This window comes from Oncorhynchus clarkii, chromosome 10 (assembly GCF_045791955.1).
Source record: "Oncorhynchus clarkii lewisi isolate Uvic-CL-2024 chromosome 10, UVic_Ocla_1.0, whole genome shotgun sequence".
NCBI lineage: Eukaryota > Metazoa > Chordata > Actinopteri > Salmoniformes > Salmonidae > Oncorhynchus > Oncorhynchus clarkii.
The window spans coordinates 18786767-18800941 of record NC_092156.1 but is presented as its reverse complement, the minus strand read 5'-3'; the positions used below and the strand labels follow the sequence as shown (position 1 = coordinate 18800941).

General features: G+C 44.5%; 1 protein-coding gene across 1 annotated transcript; it reads left to right on the top strand.

Annotated features, from left to right (window-relative positions):
• The first annotated feature begins 649 nt into the window (after positions 1-649).
• Positions 650-10502, top strand: LOC139419454 (OAF homolog b (Drosophila)). Its single transcript, XM_071169402.1, is given in 4 exon segments — positions 650-877; positions 7625-7759; positions 9937-10117; positions 10198-10502. Coding segments are annotated over 4 exon segments (849 nt in total).
• The last annotated feature ends 3673 nt before the right edge of the window (positions 10503-14175 follow it).

The following is a 14175-nucleotide window of genomic DNA, read 5'->3' as shown; positions in this document are numbered from 1 at the left end:
CATTGCTCCGACCAAACGTCACGCCCACGAACGTTTCTTATATGATACGTGCTATCTGGGATCCTTGGGACGTCCCTAACCTAAACCCTAACCTTAACCCATAACCTAAATTTAACCATAACCCTTACCTAACCTCAACCATTTAAAATGCTGCTTCAATGGAGTAGGGATGTCCCAATTGGATTCTGGACAGCACGGACATTTCTCTTGTAGCTAACGAATAAGCATTGGAAGAATTCAGTTTGAGTCGTCAGGCAAACAACTCACTGAGCGCAGTAGCAATCACTGCTTCGTCGGTGAAGTCGTGACAGGGACGGGATCGTAAACTCAAAAGAGGACCTCAACTTTTCATCAACCAAGATTATGCGCAACAACTTTATCTTCACAGATACTTCAGAAACGCTACAATGTATCATAATATAGAACGTACTAGATTGGCTACACAATGGTAGCCCATCCACCTTTGCAGAGATTTCATAACAGTGATTTCAATCTGTGGATCATAGATTGAACTTCATTGCAGCCTTTTCGGTCCGGAACTTTTCGTTTACTTGAAAAAATTTGCGACCGATTTCACGATTATTTACACCTATGGTAGTCGACAGATTTTTTTTAGTAGTTAAACTTCACATTTTCAATGAGTTTGGTAATGTATGCGAGGGAGATATCGGCAGTGTCACCAGTTCTGATTTCTCTAATAGTGGTAAATCTTTTTGGGTCGCTTGGGATTTGTTCAGAATTAAAAATACGAGTGTGTTTAAGTGATGGACAAATTGCAGAGGAGATTTTGGTAGCAGACAGCGAGAAGGATTCCATAACAGTCGAGTTCAAGCAAGGAGATGGTACTCATATTACTGCAGTATTTGATTTCAAACGGGTGAGTGAACTCAATATTTTAAAATATAAATATTTCCAACAGTTTCAAAAAACTGTAATATGCTGCATATTATGTTACTACCAATGAACAACCACACATACACTATTACATTACTATTATATATATACCCTGGAAATTATATTATAATTGCCTATCCATTTTCTATAGACCTATATCTATTTATCTATATGCTGCTTTATTGCATACAGTATGTATAAAGACAAATATTTTCACATGAAATAGCTAAGAAAAACAGTTCTCTTGGACAGACTTGAAATTCTATCCTAATTGTTATTGTCTGTTAACATAGACGCATAATTTTTTTTAGGATTGACCATTATTACAATCAAATGTATTTTATAAAGCCCTTTTTACGATAGCAGTTGTCACAAAGTGCTATACAGATACCCAACCTAAAACCCTAAAGAGCAAGCAATGCAGATGTACAAACACAGTGGCTAGGAAAAACTCCCTAGAAAGGCGGGAACCTACCAAAAACCCTAGAGAGGAACTAGTCCTCTTCTGGCTGTGCCAGGTGAAGATTAGAGTACGGCCATTTAGGCCAGATCGTTCTTCAAGGCATTTAAACATTCATAGATGACCAGCAGGGTTAAATAATAACCACAGTGGTTATAGAGGGTGCCACAGTTTAACATCGTAGGAGTAAATATCAGTTGGCTTTTCATAGGTGAGCATTTAGAGGTCGAGACAGCAGGTCAGAGAGAGAGAGAGAGAAAGTCGAAACAGCATGTCCAGGACAAAGTACCACGTCCAGTGAAAAATGTCAGTGTTCCATAATTGACAGACAGGAGTCATCAGGCCAGAAACAGCAGGTCCGGGAACAAGGTTTTCCATAGCCGCACAAAAAGCAGCAGAACTGGATCGGCAGCACAACCGGGTGGACTAGGGACAGCCAGGAGCCGTCAGGCCAGGTGGCGCCGAGGCATGGTCGTAGGGGAGACAGAGAGAGAGAGAGACACACCCAGGAGCATTCAAGGGAGCATGCCTAAGATCACACAGGACACCAGATAGAACAGGGGAATTTGAGATCACACATCGCACCAGATAGGACAGACTGACCCTAGCCCCCTGGCACATAGGCTGTTGCAGCATAGATACTGGGGACTAAGGTGTTTTTCAACAAGGATATGTGGTGAACTATCCCTGATTGAGCAGGCATTTGATATTACCCTGGCTAAGGAACTCCCTTCAGTGGCCCAGGATATCCTGATATTACACACATTTAAAATCGTAGTGACGTGAAGAGCAATCAAGAAGTCATAAAATTGTTGTCCCCCATTGGCTCTACTCAGACTGTTGAAAAACTGTCTTAAAGTCCCAGTGGGCTTTTCTGGTTACAGTTAACAGGCACACCCTGCAGGGGAGCAGCACATATTTTGTTCTGTCTGGATCAAGTCAATTTAGATGGCAGCCCTCCCTCCATACATGTGCTTCAGGTCTACTCCTGTCGGAATTACGCAGATTTATGGAAAGTTGGAATCGGTCTGATGGCAAGCTGCCAGACTGGAGTAACTGTACAGACAGGAGAGCCAGTTCATCTTGTAAAGGCAACTCTTGAAAAGGTGCGTTGCATAAAAGGAAGGGGTTATTTATCTTCCTATGGTGTGTCATGGAGGTAAAGAAAGGGGAAAGAGTCTAACTAGAAAAGAACATCAATATTATGCAAGAAGTAACTGCACTGTGCAAGCTTCAGATAATCCAATATTTACCAATGGTTGAAAATTACAGATGCATTGTGGGGATTCTTTTTCAAGTCCTATTTGCGTCTTTGTTGTTTGTTTCTGGTTCCTCCCCCTATGTCTGCGTATAAAAAGGTGATTACATTTTTTGGCAACCGAAAATACTCCTGCCTTTCAGACCTTAATGTCAGTACCATGACATTTGCTATCACAGACTGGAACATGTTCCGGGATTCTTCCGATGACATTGAGGAATACACCACATCAGTCACTGGCTTTATCAATAAGTGCATCGAGGACGTCGTCCCCACAGTGACTGTACGTACATACCCCAACCAGATGCCATGGATTACAGGCAACATTAGCACTGAGCTAAAGGGTAGAGCTGCCGCTTTCAAGGTGCGGGACTCTAACCTGGAAGCTTACAAGAAATCCTGCTATGCCCTGCGACAAACCATCAAACAGGCAAAGCATCAATACAGGGCTAAGATTGAATCACACTACACCGGCTCCGACGCTCGTCTTATGTGGCAGAGCTTGCAAACTATTACAGACTACAAAGGGAAGCACAGCCACGAGCTGCCCAGGGACGAAAGCCTACAAGATGAGCTAAATCACTTCTATGCTCGCTTCGATGCACGCAATACTGAGGCATGCATGAGCGCATCAGCTGTTCCGGACGACTGTGTGATCACACTCTCCGTAGCCGACGTGAGTAAGACCTTTAAACAGGTCAACATACACAAGGCTGCGAGGCCAGGCGGATTACCAGGACGTGTGATCCGGGCATTTTCATACCGCCCAAACAGATCCACAGATGATGCAATCTCTATTGCACTCCACACTGCCCTTTCCCACCTGGGCAAAAGGAACATTTAGGTGATAATGCTATTCATTGACTACAGCTCAGCGTTCAACACCATAGTACCCTCAAAGCTCATCACTAAGCTAAGGGTCCTGGGACTAAACACCTCCCTCTGCAACTGGATCCTGGACTTCCTGACGGGCCACCCCCAGGTGGTGAGGGTAGGTAGCAGCATATCTGCCATGCTGATCCTCAACACTGGAGCTCCCCAGGGGTGCGTGCTCAGTCCCCTCCTGTACTCCCTGTTCACCCACGACTGCATGACCAGGCATGACTCCAACACCATCATTAAGTTTGCAGACAACACAACAGTGGTAGGCCTGATCACCAACAACGACGAGACAGCCGCTAGGGAGGAGGTCAGAGACCTGGCCGGGTGGTGCCAGAATAACAACCTATCCCTCAACGTAACCAAGACTAAGGAGATGATTGTGGACTACAGGAAAAGGAGGACCGAGCACACCCCCATTCTCATCGACGGGGCTGTAGTGGAGCATGTTGAGAGCTTCAAGTTCCTTGGTGTCCACATCAACAACAAACTAGAATGATCCAAACACATCAAGACAGTCGTGAAGAGGGCACGACAAAACCTATTTCCCCTCAGTAAACTAAAAAGATTTGGCATGGGTCCTGAGATCCTCAAAAGGTTCTACAGCTGCAACATCGAGAGCATCCTGACTGGTTGCATCACTGCCTGGAACTGCAATTGCTCGGCCTCTGACCGCAAGGCACTACAGAGGGTAGTGCGTACGGCCCAGTGCATCACTGGGGCTAAGCTGCCTGCCATCCAAGACCTCACACCAAGCGGTGTCAGAGGAAGGCCCTAAAAAATGTCAAAGACCCCAGCCACCCCAGTCATAGACTGTTCTCTCTACTACCGCATGGCAAGCGGTACCGGAGTGGCAAGTCTAAGACAAAAAGGCCTAGACAACAGTTTTTACCCTCAAGCCATAAGACTATTTGCATTGTGTGCCCCCCCAACCCCTCTTTTTACGCTGCTGCTACTCTCTGTTTATCATATATAAATAGTCACTTTAACTATACATTCATGTACATACTACCTCAATTGGGCCAACCAACCAGTGCTCCCGCACATTGGCTAACCGGGCTATCTGCATTGTGTCCCACCACCCACCACCCGCCAACCCCTCTTTTACGCTACTGCTACTCTCTTTTCATCATATATGCATAGTCACTTTAACCATATCTACATGTACATACTACCTCAATCAGCCTGACTAACCGGTGTCTGTATGTAACCTCGCTACTTTTACAGCCTCGCTACTGTATATAGCCTGTCTTTTTACTGTGGATTTATTTCTTTACTTACCTATTGTTCACCTAATACCTTTTTTTGCACTATTGGTTAGAGCCTGTAAGTAAGCATTTCACTGTAAGGTAACCTGTTGTATTCAGCGCACGTGATAAACTTTGATTTGATTTCAAGATATATTTATTTTTTCACTGGACAGTGAACAATCTGTGTCCAGTTGTTTGAGGCCTGCCCAACTGGAATGTTCCCATTCCCTCCCCCACTCTGTGTACCCCATACATCTGCTTCTCTGGAGGTTCTGCCTTCACAGTGGGGGAAACAAGAGTTCCCCCTCCTCCTTCTCTTTTTTAACTCAAGCACTCCACAGTTTCCCATTATCTGCATCTCCACCTTAAGGACCAACCGGAGTGTTGTTTGAGTCATGGTACTTGGTTAACTCAGAGGGAAGTCAACCCAATGTCACGCTCGTTGAAAAGAGCGTGTGTATAGTTCTACATATTTATTTCGGTGAAACTTTAAAAAAAATAAACCAACAACCAAACGTGAAAGTAGTGGTGCACATGCACAAACACAAAACAATATCCCACAAACACAGGTGTGAAAAATTTGATCCCTAAATATGATCTAAATATGAACCTAAATATGATCCCCAATCAGAGGCAACGATTACCAGCTGCCTCTAATTGGGAACCATACAAAACACCAACATAGAAATATAGAACTAGAACACCCCCTAGTCACGCCCTGACCTACTACACCATAGAGAACCAAGGGCTCTCTATGGTCAGGGCGTGACCATAGAGAGAGAGGCGCAGAGGAAGGCTCCTGCCCTGGAGCGGAAATGGACACCGTGCCTGGACTGGGCACCGGCGCAGAGGGAGGCTCCGGCCTTGGAGCTGGACTGGACACCGTGCCTGGACTGGGCACCGGGGCAGAGGAAAACTCCGGCCTTGGAGTGGGACTGGACACCGTGCCTGGACTGGGCACCGGGGCAGAGGAAGACTCCGGCCTTGGAGCTGGCACCGGAAGTAGCGGGCTGGAGAGACGCACTGGAGGCCTGGTGCGTGGAGCCGGCACAGGTGGCACCGGACTGGTGACACGCACTTCAGGGAGAGTGCGGGGAGCTGGCACAGGACATACCGGACTGGCGAGACGCACTGGAGGCCTGGTGCGTGGAGCCGGTACAGGTGGCACCGGACTGGTGACACACACTTCAGGGAGAGTGCGGGGAGCTGGCACAGGACATACCGGACTGGGGAGGCGCACTGGAGAACTGGTGCATGGAGCCGGCACAGGTGGCACCAGACTGGTGACACGCACTTCAGGGCTGGTGCGGGGAGCTGGCACAGGACGTACCGGACTGGGGAGGCGCACTGGAGGCCAGGTGCGTGGAGCCGGCACAGGTGGCACTGGACTGGTAACACGCACTCCAGGAAGGGTGCGGAGAGCTGGCACAGAACTCACCAGACTGCTGACAGGCTCTTCAGGTCGGATGCCGTGTGGAACACACCTACATAACATTTCTCTCATCTCGCTCTCTCCCAACTTCTCCATCGCCTTCCTGACGGTCTCTTGCTCTTCAGGGTGAGTACGGAGAGCTGGCACCGATGGCACCGGACTGATGACCCGCTCTTCCACTCTCCGCTGCTCCGCCGACCACTCCTCGTGCCCCCCCCAAAAAAATCTTGGGGTTTCTGTGGCTGTGGTCCCCGGCGTCGTCACTGTCCTTTCACCTTCCTTTGTGTCTCCTTCCAAGGAATGGTCTCACAACCTCCCATAATTCCTTCCCAGGTCCAAAACTCCTGTACCTCCGTCACACGCTGCTTGGTCCTTGCTTGGTGGGATATTCTGTCACGCTCGTTGAAATGAGTGGACCAAGGCGCAGCGTGTGTAGAGTTCCACATCTTTATTTCGGTGAAACTTCAAAACAAATTTTTAATTTTAATTTTTTTTAAAATTTTACCTTTATTTTACTAGGCAAGTCAGTTAAGAACAAATTCTTATTTTCAATGACGGCCTAGGAACAGTGGGTTAACTGCCTGTTCAGGGGCAGAACGACAGATTTGTACCTTGTCAGCTCGGGGATTTAAACTTGCAACCTTTCGGTTACTAGTCCAACGCTCTAACCACTAGGCTACCCTGCCGCCCCAAAACAATAAACCAACAACGAAACGTGAAAGTAGTGGTGCACAAACACAAAACAATATCCCACAATCACAGGTGGGAAAAATGGCTACCTAAATATGATCCCCAATCAGAGGCAACGATTACCAGCTGCCCCTAATTGGGAACCATACAAAACACCAACATAGAAATATAGAACTAGAACACCCCATAGTCACGCCCTGACCTACTACACCATAGAGAACCAAGGGCTCTCCTTGGTCAGGGCGTGACACCCAATGGGCCTGGTAAACAAAGAGAAGAAAAGGACTTGTTCCTTGTTCAGATAACCTAGTCTTCCCTTTGTCTGCTCAGTCGACTGAAATGTTTGCCTTGGCTTTGAGTTCTACTGTTTTTTTTTGTAACAGTTGGGATAGCCATTGAGATGGAAATTAAGTCAGAGGAGCATTGGGATGGATGAGGGTACTAGGGTAGGATTCAGGTCTCATGGTGCCAGTGAAGGTCAGGGCAGGTCAGGTCAGGTCAGCCCTCATAACAGACATAACACTTGATATAGTAGTAAGTTATGGACTATCCTTATGCCACACACCTAGTGGAGTTTTGGCAGCACTTTTACACCACACCTTTGTGACGTTTCTGTTGAAATGGATTTAGCTGAGAACAATAGCAATGCAAAGTTTGATCTTAGGGGATACTTTCACATAAGTAACAAGCATTGTAACAACCAGTGAATGTATACAGTATCCGGTTTACATTTCATATTTATCTCATCTCTTTTTTTTCAGGATGTGAGGATTGGGAGAGCTCTGATCCTGGGGGAGCCGGAGCGTGGCCAGAACCAATACCAGGTGCTGTGCTTCATCTCACGGCTCAATCACCACCAGATCACCCCCACTGAGTCCATGGCCCGCCTCAGACAGGTGAGCTTCTGTAACAAACCACCACCTTCCCTCATAATCTGGGCCACCATTCCCATATAGGGTATAGGAGGTAGCAAGGGACAGGTTTTGGATGTGGAGGAACAGTACCAATGGTGTTATTATAAGAGACATTGTGTCACAATAACATGTTATACAGATGTCAGATCTTAACTTGATCCTTCTTTTGTCGCAGACAATTTCCCTGCTGCATCAGGAAATTCGAATGCACCTCGTGAGTCTTTTGGATCAGGGCAAATAATTGTCTCTCTCGATTGCTCAAACGCTAGGCCTAAGTCCTATTACTGCAACATTCAAATGTACAAAAATGTATCTGAAATGCAGCCATACACATCAACAACTGTTGTTTTATATAGCTTAATAACACAATATCGATATTGGCAACACTAGGCTATGACATGCAAGTGTCCAGTGTATCCTAACATTTTGTTCAATTGTGGTCTAGCGGTTAGGGCCGCTGCCTTCAGAGCACACATATAGGCCTTCCGTATCGCCGTTGATTCGATTCTGGCCCACGCCCTTCTGGCACAAATAACTCAATCCCCCCGATTGACTTGATTTAGTTACACATTTCAAATATCTTGATAAGAAATGACCATACTAGACACTTTTGAATAACATACATAGGAAACTAATAAAATAATAACAGTAGGCTACACCAATGTTAGTTTCCATTCATACAAAGTGTCAGGTAATTGCCATAGAGTTGCCTTGTTAAACAATGTTCACGTTTTATAGTTAGGCTATGTATGATTTGTCAATATAGTTCTGGTCTTTGGTGTGGATTGAAAGCTTGTATAATGTGTCTTTAATATTTCATTTCGTAAAGCTGTCAAGATGTTTATGCATTTGAGCCGATCCATAGACAATCTCGTTGAGCTCAGATACTTTTCTTTGATGTGTAAATGATCAGACTATTCATTTTCCTTCTTGAAAACATTGAAATAAATGCAACTAACTTGTGGACCCGCAGTGTGCTGCTTAGACAAGCACTGAGAACACTAGGAAGAATACTGATGATGCGCAGGCGAGTCGTTTTAATTGTTTTCCTCAAACCATAGCCCTAACCTTAACCAATCGGAATTAACGCCTAAACTTTGAGTTGTTTCGGTTTTAACCTTGTAACCACATGGAATTAGTCGTGTAACCATGTGGAATGAATGTGTCGCAAATAGACATCCATGAGTCAAAGTGCAGTGGGCCGGATTCAAACTCATGACGACTCTGACATATGTGTGGCGGGGTCAGTGGCTGCAAACACTGGACCACATAAGCACTGATGAAACCAATCATTTATTTTGCCTAGTGCTTGCCTTCAACAAATCATAAAACAATTGATAAAAATAAAAAAAAATCCAGAATGAAAAATACAAATATGTAAATGTATAATAATCCAGATAAGAATTAATACGAGACGTGCTATAGCCTTCATAAGGTATAAAGTAGGTACGGTGTGTGTAACAGTATAACTTTAATCCGTCCCCTCACCCCGACCTGGGCGCGAACCAGGGACGCTCTGCACACATCAACAGTCACCCTCGAAGCATCGTTACCCATCGCTCCACGCGTGTGCAGAGCGTCCTTCGTTTGCAGAGCAAGGGGAACCACTACTTCAAGGTCTCAGAGCAAGTGACGTCACCGATTGAAACGCCACTAGCGCGCACCACCGCTAACTAGCTAGCCATTTCACACCGGCTACATGTGCATTGTATACAAACACCGCTTCCAGTTGCCCCTCGGCGCCGAATCTAAATATTTCTTCATATATATTAAAATCCTCCTGCTGCAGGACTATTTTCCTCCTGCGACGAAAGGGGTCAAATTAAGATCCGACATCTGTTGCGCTAGTTTCCCTGACACAGATTAAGCCTCATCCTGGACTTTCAATAAAGTATCTTCGTTGAGCATGTTTCTTCGTCGAGGACTACCAACCCATCATGTAAAAATGTAATTGTAGTAGGCCATTCAAATGTTCCTTACTGCACAATGTTATCTGAATTGTACATTTTTCTTTCTTTCTTTTTTACATTTACCACCAATCTGTTTGAACCCTAACATAAAGGTTGTGGAGCTTACTTCCATTGGTCAATATATTACACTAGCACTACTAGTGCCTCCTTCTTTATAATATGGAGCTGTTCTGTGTTGGGATTCTACAGAGGAACCCCAACTTGGTCCGCAGGGCAGAGGAGAGGTGTGGGGTGGAACACCTCCACATGGACATGGTGGTGAACATGAGTCGTGCAGGGCACCTCAACACACTCATCCACAATGTGTGTAAGGAGGCACACGAGGGGTTTTATACCCAGACAGTCGACACCAAGCATTGGCTGGATAAAGGTAATTTTGGCTTCCATTCAGATGCTCTATAAGTGTTTGGGTGTTTAAAGAAAGGAACCTCTTCATTCTATCTATCATAGCTTTCATTTCCATTGTGTTGCATAAGGAGGCCATTGAATTTGAGCCCCTACCCCTGCCCCAAACAGCAGACGCCCCTGGTCTGCAGCGATGCCCCTCCACTCTGGATCTGTGACAGCCCTGTGTCTGCAGTTATTGCCTGCGTCTGGAGTGGCTCCCCTGCCTGCTCAAATACTGCCGCAGCCGGTTGGACGCAGCTGGAAGGGCCAACCCCTATAAGTGTGACATCAGGAGCTGCAGCAAGGGCTACCGCTTCGACTACTACGTCCCCCATAGAAAGCTCTGCCCATGGGACGAGGAGACCTAAAGCAGCCTGTTTGGCTCCTGGTTCTTTCCTAGAAGGCGTTTAGCCTACATTGCATGTATAGACTGAGCAAGTCAGGGAATTCACGTACAGTTGAAGTTGGAAGTTTACATACACCTTAGCCAAATACATTTCAACTCAGTTTTTCAGAATTCCTGACATTTCATTCTTGTAAAGATTCCCAGTCTTAGGTCAGTTAGGATCACCACTTTATTTTAAGAATGTTAAAATACAGAATAATAGTGGAGAGAATGATTTATTTCAGCTTTTATTTCTTTCATCACATTCCAATGGGTCAGTCGTGTACATACACTCAATTAGTATTTGGTAGCATTGCCTTTAAATTGTTTAACTCGCCTTCCACGAGTTTCCCACAATAAGTTGGGTGAATTTTGGCCCATTCCTCCTGACAGAGCTGGTGTAACTGAGTCAGGTTTGTAGGCCTCCATGCTTGCGCACGCTTTTTCAGTTCTGGACACAAATGTTCTATAGGATTGAGGTCAGGGCTTTGTGAAGGCCACTCCAATACCTTGACTTTGTTGTCCTTAAGCCATTTTGCCACAACTTTAGAAGTATGCTTGGGGTCATTGTCCATTTGGAAGACCCTTTTGCGACCAAGCTTTAACTTGAGATGTTGCTTCAATATATTAACATAATTGTCCTGCCTCATGATGCCATCTATTTTGTGAAGTGCACCAGTCCCTCCTGTAGCAAAGAACCCCCACAACATGATGCTGCCACCCCCGTGCTCCACGGTTGGGATGGTGTTCCTCGGCTTGCAAAGCCTCCCCCTTTTTCCTCCAAACATAACGACGGTCATTATGGCCAAATAGTTCTATTTTTTTTTCTCATCATACCTGAGGACATTTCTCCAAAAAGTACAATCTTTGTCCCCATGTGCAGTTGCAAACCGTAGTCTGGCTTTTTTATGGCGATTTTGGAGCATTGGCTTCTTCCTTGCTGAGCGACCTTTCAGGTTATGTCGATATAGGACTCGTTTTGCTGTGGATATACAGTAGATACTTGTACCTGTTTCCTCCAGCATCTTCACAAGGTCCTTTGCTGTTGTTCTGGGATTGATTCCCAGATTCTCCTCTGCGGCACCCCCCCTGTGGGTCAGGGGCAATAAGTAGAGTAGCCCCACCCGACCCGAAAAAATGAGGGAGTGGGGTGTCTCGTTTTCTCTACTGTCTCTGTTTTGACTTGGTGCCATCTGTTAAAGTGCTGTTCAGTGCCACCCAAGGGTGAGACTGTGAATGGTGGATCTGCTCAGAGAAAACAGACACTCTTTTTATATAACACTTTGTTTTTACTTAACTGATGCAGTTTTAATTTAATTTAGGGATATTCTGTTAAAACAAACTAGGATATTGAAACAATCCAGAGATATTCATCAGGCAGCTTACATGTGGGAACCTTTCACATCCAGTTATTTTCTCAGGTTTACCATCTTGTTGTGATAGACTGAAGAAAGAAACTAGTGGACTGAACTTTCTGTCATCCTTATTGTGTCATCCTTATATGTCCGAAGTGCCAGTGATTAAGCTTGTGCTGGATATTGCTGTTCCACATGTTATTATTACATTATGCTAATTATAGTCCATCTATCTCTCTGAGGGATTAGATTTTACAAACAAAAGTTACCTAATGCATACACACAGTAACAAAACATGAAACTTAATTTTTGAAATATGTAAACCATTGGAATATGGTAAGTGCCTTTAACTTTTCACTGTGTTATTTGATTTTAAAGTAATTCTAAGTTTAAAATGTTTTATGAAAAAAAAATATGCAGTTGAAGCTCACAATGTTTTCTACAAGTGTGTCTAACTTTGACAAATTAAAATCCTAAATTGTCTTCATGGGTATCATATTGCAAAGCTCATTAGATTTGTGGGTATATAAACATCATAATGCGCCTAAAACCATGCTTTGGAAAACACTCCCGTCTTCCATCTTTTCTTCATGGTGAAGATGCTGGTGCTTCCACACATTTGGGGTTCCTGAGTTAAATAAGCAATTAAAACCTCCCATCATTCTTAAGGTAATGTACAAAAATACCATGGCTAGATGAAGAGATCTCAGTGACTTTAAAATAGTAGTCTAATGTGTGTCTCAGTCACCAACACAATTGAACACTTATGGTAGATTCTCGAGCGGTGTCTGAGACATAGTGTTTTCTACCACCATCAACAAAACACCAAATTATGGAGTTTGTTTTGGAAGAATGGTGTTGCGTCCCTCCAGTAGAGTTCCAGACACTTATAGAATCTATGCCAAGGCGCATTGAAGCTGTTCTGGTGGCTCATGGTGGCCCAACACCCTATTGAGACACTTTATGTTGGCTTTTCCTTTATTTTGGCAGTTTGTTCCATCCATATAATGCACAAACATCCATTGTGGAGTTTGACTGCCCTCTGGTGATGACTGGACTGAAGGTTGCCTGACTAAATACATTTCGGAGAGTTAACAGCTATATAATAGCTTTAGCCTGTAGCTCAGTTAAATATAAACTATGCTGTTAAACTGACTTAAACAAACATTTAATATCTAGCAGTTTGATTAAAAACACAATTTGACCAGATTTGCCTACATCCACATTTAGTGGTCCACATATATAAGTAATTTTGTGGGGGAAAACTAATCTGATTGGCTGGGCCTGGCTCCCCAGTGGGTGGGTCGGGCTCCCAAGTGCACTCCCAGGTCCACCCATGGCTGCGCCAGTGGTGTAAAACTACTTAGGTCGTTTTTTGGGGGTACATGTACTTTACTTTACTATTATTATATTTGACTACTTTTACCTTTACCTTGAAAATATTGTACTTTTTACTCCGTACATTGTCCATGACACCCAAAAGTACTCGTTATATTTTGAATGCTAAGCAGGACATGAACATTTTAGTTTTTGTAGGCTCAGGCTGGTCACTGGAGCCGGAGCGCGCTGCTTAGACAAGCACTGAGAAAACTAGGAAGAATACTGATGATACATACTGTAGGCAAGTCGTTTTTTATTATTTTCCCCAAACTATAGCCCTAACCTTAACCACTTGTAATTAATGCCTAAACTGTAAACCTTTGAGTTGTTTCTGTTTTAGCCCTGTAACCACATAAAATGAATGCATCAAAAATAGACATCTGTGAGTCAAAGGGCAGTGGGCTGAATTCAAACCCATGCCGACTCTGACCTATGTGTGGCAGGGTCAGTGGCTGTAAAAACTGGACCACATAGGCACTGAGGAAACCAATAATTTATTCTGCCTAGTGCTTGCCTCCAGGACCTCCACATCCAGCTTCATCACGTGCGGGATCGTCTGCTACCAGCCACCCGGACAACTAATGAAAAGCACCATTTGACCAGATTTACATTTTGTGGTGCACATATAGAAAAATTAATTTCTTCCCCTCCCCAGTGGGTGGGCCTATGCTCTCCCAGGCCCACCCATGGCAGTGTCCCTTCCCAGTCATGTGAAATCCATAGATTAGGACCTAATGAATTTATTTAAATTGACTGATTTCCTTATATCAACTGTAACTCGGTAAAATCGCTGAAATTGTTGCATGTTGCGTACTGTCTACCTGTGCCCTAAAAACTTACTTCCTGTTTCCTAACAATATTGTTGTTTGATCAGTGTCTATGAACTTGATGTGGACAACAATAATATATTAGCCTAAATAA